The sequence below is a fragment of the Salvelinus sp. IW2-2015 genome, linkage group LG12, assembly GCF_002910315.2.
Source record: "Salvelinus sp. IW2-2015 linkage group LG12, ASM291031v2, whole genome shotgun sequence".
Lineage (NCBI taxonomy): Eukaryota > Metazoa > Chordata > Actinopteri > Salmoniformes > Salmonidae > Salvelinus > Salvelinus sp. IW2-2015.
The window spans coordinates 4,058,248-4,064,247 of record NC_036852.1 but is presented as its reverse complement, the minus strand read 5'-3'; the positions used below and the strand labels follow the sequence as shown (position 1 = coordinate 4,064,247).

General features: G+C 41.8%; 1 protein-coding gene across 3 annotated transcripts in view; it reads right to left on the bottom strand.

The window, feature by feature from the left end:
- Positions 1-6,000, bottom strand: part of LOC111970902 (gamma-aminobutyric acid receptor subunit gamma-3-like) — a 48,944-nt gene that overhangs the window by 5,158 nt on the left and 37,786 nt on the right. The window contains exons 8-9 of one of the 3 annotated variants that reach the window (XM_070445923.1): positions 5,116-5,324; positions 2,253-2,674 (exon numbers count right to left, since the gene is read on the bottom strand). In XM_070445923.1, coding sequence (XP_070302024.1) covers positions 2,561-2,674; positions 5,116-5,324 — 323 coding nt within the window. In that variant the 3' untranslated portion in view covers positions 2,253-2,560. 3 annotated transcript variants of the gene reach the window in all.

Sequence of the window (6,000 nt, the reverse complement as noted above, 5' to 3'; positions counted from 1 at the left end):
TCTTATTAGGGGCTTCATAGCAAGGGGGTGAATACATATGCACGCACCACTTTTCTGTTTTTTTAATTGTAGAATTTATTGAAACAAGTTATTTTTTCCATTTCACTTCACCGAATCTGGACTATTTGTGTATGTCCATTACATGAATAAATCTGTTGAAATTACAGGTTGTAATCCAACAAAAGAGGAAAACGCCAAGGGGGATGCAATACTTTTGCAGGCACTGTGTTAGCATGTTTACACACACACACACACACACACACCAGGGGTATCTATATTCCGTGTTGAGCTCCGGGACCATATTTCAAAAAGTATCTCAAAGTAGGTGCTGATCTAGGATCTAGGTGTCCCCTGTGTATATGAATCTCATATCTACACTGCTACTCTGAAATTTTGTTGTACAGGCCTACAATAAACCTGGTTTTTCTATATGGGGATACTAATTGCATAATGATCTACTCTGCATTAGACATGAATCGTTGTGTAGAGTTAATTTCCTGCTGTGGGATAAAAAGGGTCTGTTTTGGATTTCCTTAGCCTACTTCCTAGATAGGTGTGATTATTGTGCATAATGACTATTCATTGACTTGCCTCCTTACTTCGAAACAACAGGATGCACAGTGTGAGGTTTAAAGTGGGCGTATCGCAACCACGTCAGAGACAAAACCATTCCTACATTTTGAAATATATTCTATCTAAATAACTCTACAGTGTGTGTGTGTTAAGTAAGATCACAGTTTGCTAATGATTCAAAATGACCTACATGTGAATGCAAGGCACCTAACACACACGTGTGTACACACACACACACACACACACACACACCACACACACACACACACACACACACACACACACACACACACACACACACACACACACACACACACACACACACAACACAACACCACACTCCAGACCTTGAGCAAAGATAATTTTATTAATTTAAGCAATATCACAGACTGGATTCTCTAAAAAGCATAGCTGTACCTAGACAGTGGTTCTCTCAGATCTGCTTTAACAAAAGGGTGCGTTCCATCAGACTTAGAAAATAGTGTTTGATTTATTGTAAATACATTATATCAAACTAAGACACTTATGAAGTGCAATATTTGTGTTGTTATACAGAGTTGAAAAACCACTATTTGTTGTTGGTCTAAAGTATGATCTACATTCAACTATGAAAATAGCATGAAAACATCTCTCACATACACGTTCTCTTAAAACATAGATACAGGATACTACATACTTCTAAGTCAAACCACTGCAAGAAACAACAGTGTTACTTCAGTAAATAAAACGATTTTTAACTCCAAAAACACACCTTTCACAATTCTTTGTGATGTTATTGTCTGTTTTCGTACAACGGCTACTATATGATATAACATGAACTATACATGTTTACTCAAGAAAATAGCAATAGTGTTGCTGGAGAGAAACCATAAAAAAAATGTATTTACTGTACTGAATACTAGCACAATATATACAGTACTGTATTGACCCAAATGCTACCCAGGCCCTCAGCCTATGATGTATTGTAGCCTGCTGTATGGAGATAAATGTATGTCCACATTCTGTAAATTAATTAAACATATTACTTTAGTTTGAAACCTTACCATACCTTGTCCTCAGACAATGTATTTAATTATCAAATCGTCTAGTAATACTTTCTGGAAAACTCATATGTTACTAAAGAAAACTTTATTAGATACATTATTTTACAAAAGTAGTATTTTATCTTTAAATTATTATGTTATGGTGGTGTTGTAAGGTATACTATGCATGTTCTTGTTGTATCACCCTTGTAGGAAACATAATTCAAATGTTTATGATATAAATGTATATGAATCTAAACCGAATCAATTTCAATGACCTAATATTTAAGATCCTGTTGATGCTAAACTAAATCATATTGAAGGCTTATATATGTCAAATGGCTTGCAATGACTATGCAACTAACTAAGAAATACAAAGCAACAATAGAAATCATTTCATAGTGCAGTCCACCCTAACTATTCATTGCTTTTAATGAACAGTATAGCATGCGTTGAAATGGCGTATGTGGGATAACCTATGTAGGAAAAACTCCAAAGCTTCTAGTCCCCTTATTGCACCTCTGTATAGGTGATGGCCCCTTCCTGAAGAAGCACTATGGATGCTTCATTATCTCTTATCTGGCTAGCATCCTGGGTTAGGGTCTCACAGCTGTCTATTGGTTGGCTACACTAACCCACCAACAATCAAGTGTCAACGTGCACAAAGCTGCCACTGAGTGACATCGTATGTCTTGTGACATCTCCTCTCCCCATTTGAGTCTTGCCATACTTGTCCAAACAAATTCTATCAAATCCAACTGAAACTGCTAAAGGTAGAGGTAAGAGACCCAGTAGACGATGTTGACAGGAGGAACGACGTAGGGAGGAAGACTCTCGAGTAAGCGTCCAGCTCCTTAATGTCGACATGGATGCGTCCTTTCCTCCACCCTCCCCCTTTGCACTCCTCGTAACAGCAGAGAAGAAGCTCTGGCAGTCCTTCCCGTCCAGACACTCGTACCACGTCCTCATAGTCCTGCCAGTATGAGTAGTTGTTGTTCAACGGAACCACGGTCGTGGGGACCTGGCCCCATGTCTAGCATCGAGTAGGTCTGTGGGAGGGGACAGAGGAAGGCCATCTCCTTAGATGTGTAAGCGATAAAGGGAGAGAAAGAGAGGGAGTGTGAGGAGAGCAGGTAGGGCAAGAAATGTGGGGATGGGGCAGAGGAAGGAAGGCCTCATACGGGATGCAGCTTAAGCCCCACCCTCTTCAACATATATATCAACGAATTGGCGAGGGCACTAGAACAGTCTGCAGCACCCGGCCTCACCCTACTAAAATCTGAAGTCAAATATCTACGGTTTGCTGATGATCTGGTGCTTCTGTCACCAACCAAGGAGGGCTTACAGCAGCACCTAGATTTTCTGCAGATTCTGCCAGACCTGAGCCATGACAGTAAATCTCAGTAAGACCATAATAATCGTGTTCCAAAAAAGGTCCAGTCGCCAGGACCACAATATACAAATTCCATCTAGACACCGCTGCCCCAGAGCACACAAAAAACTATACATACCTTGACCTATACATCAGGTAACTTCCACAAAGCTGTGAATGATCTGAGAGACAAGGCAAGAAGGGCATTCTATGCCATCAAAAGGAACATAAAATTCGACATACCAATTAGGATCTGGCTAAACATACTTGAATCAGTTATAGAACCCATTGCCCTTCATGGTTGCAACCAAGAATTCACAAAATGGGACAAACACCAAATTGAGACTCTGGCACATGCAGAATTCTGCAAAAAAATATCCCCGTAAATCACAAAATAATGCATGCAGAGCAGAATTAGGCTGGTACCCGCTAATTATCAAAATCCAGAAAAGAGCCGTTATATTCTACCATCACCTAAAAGGAAGTGATTCCCAAACCTTCCATAACAAAGCCATCACCTACAGAGAGATGAACCTGGAGAAGAGTCCCCTAAGCAAGCTGGTCCTGGGGCTCTGTTCACAAACACAAACAGACCCCACAGATCCCCAGGACAGCAACACAATTAGACCCAACCAGATCATGAGAAAACAAAAAGATAATTACTTGACACATTGGAAAGAATTTACAAAAACACAGAGCAAACTAGAACACTATTTAGCCCTAAACAGAGAGTACACAGTGGCAGAATACCTGTTCACTGTGACTGACCCAAATTTAAGGAAAGCTTTGACTATGTACAGACTCAGTGAGCATAGCCTTACTGTTGAGAAAGGCCGACGTAGGCAGACCTGGCTCTCAAGAGAAGACAGGCTATGTGCACACTGCCCACAAAATGAGGTGGAAACAGAGCTGCACTTCCTAAACTCCTGCCAAATGTATGACCATATTAGGGACACATATTTCCCTCAGATTACACAGATCCACAACGAATTCGAAAAACAAACCCAATTTTGATAAACTCCCATATCTAKTGGGTGAAATACCACAGTGTGCCATCACAGCAGCAAGATTTGTGAACTGTTGCCACAAGAAAAGGGCAACCAGTGAACAACAAACAKCATTGTAAATACAACCCATATTTATGTTMATTTATTTTCCCTTTTGTACTTCGTTACAACACTGTATATATACATAATATGACATTAAACATGTCTTTATTCTTTTGGAACTWCTGTGAGTGTAATGTTTACTYTTCATTTTTAATTGTATATTTCACTTTTGTATATTATCTACTTCACTTGCTTTGGCAATGTTAACATATGTTTCCCATGCCAATAAAGCCCCTTGAATTGAATTTAATTGAGAGAGGCAACAGGGAGGGGGCGGGGGSACAACAAAAGCCAGWCAGGAGACAATAAARACATGTGGGCAAACAAGGGAGAAAGACAGATGGAAAGATGAAAAGAGACAGAGAGAAAGAGATGAAGAGAGAAAGAGATCTGATYCGTTGTGAGTGGAGCTGTGCTGTCATGCATTAAAGCTCCGCAGCGGGCCGTGTCCTCCCACACCCAGCAGGACGCTGTCATAGCCCAGGCAGGCAATGAGATAGAACCCCTTGGCTTAGTGCTCTACCTAAGCTGGGACTCACTCACTGGCTCGACAGCACTACACGACATGACATGATGACATGACACGCTATGACACAACATTTACCAAGTACACTGTGTGACCGGTCGGCAGTGCAAGAGGATGGATATATGAAGGATGGGGGTTAGACCAGACCTCAACCCTCACCGGGGGGGCAACCTCCCAATTTGCTACCATGCAGGCCAGAGACACTGACTGCAATACTATCACAGCCCGTGCACAGTGCGACTGATGCAAGAGGATGGAGATATGAAGGATGGACTAGACCTCCACCCACTGAGACCATAATCGCTACCATGGCTAGAGCTATTGACTGTGACAACACAAACAACCTCGGTCCATGTCTATAACAGCATTACACTGCATCGAGAAAAGATGCACCCTTTTGTCATATGGAGGAAAAGTACACCATTACATGGTACGGAGGAAAAATACACCATTACACCGTATGGAGGAAAGGTACACCATTACATCAATTACATGGTACGGAGGAAAGCTCACCAGTCTCTGTGTCTTGTTTGTCTTGTTGTAGCGGGGCTTCTGTGCCCTGTAGGCGTAGTAGTTTTGGATGGCGTACTCCATCATGGCCGCGAAAACGAACAAGAAGCACACAGTGACGAAGAGATCCATGGCCGTCACATAGGAGACCCTGGGTAGGGAGGTCCTGGCCACTGTACTAAGGGTGGTCATTGTCAACACAGTGGTGATACCTGAAAGGACAAAGTCAGCGTCATAACACAGATTTTTCACCTAGTCAGCTTGGGGATTCAAACRAGTGACCTTTCGGTTACTGGCCCAACACTCTTAACTGCTAGGTTACCTGCCACCCTGTACTAACGGTTTTGATATCTCTCTTGGCAAAACGGCAGCAATATTTTTGCAAATATGTTTTCAAAACATATTTGATCAATTACCGAGGGTAGTTTGTGTCTCTATGTAATTTTAACTTTAGAAATAAATGGACGTTTACATCAATACATTGTCAGTGCTTAAATATGCTGAACAAAAATATGAAGGCAACATGCAACAAGTTCAAAGATTGTACTGAGTTACAGTTCAGATGAGGAAATCAGTCAATTGAAATCAATTCATTTGGCCCTAATCTATGGATTTCACATGACTCGGCAGGGGTGCAGCCATAGGTGGGCCTGGGAAAGCATAGGCCCACCCACTGGGGAGCCAGGCCCAGCCAATCAGAATGAGTTTTTCCCCACAAAAGGGCTTTATTACAGACAGAAATACTCCTCAGCACCACACCTCAGAGGATCCCGTATGTGAAGAAGTCGGARGTGGAGGTTCTAGACTGGCGTGGTTACACARGGTCTGCGGTTGTGAGGCCGGTTGGACGTACTGKCAAATTCTCTAAAACGACGTTGGAGGCAGAAT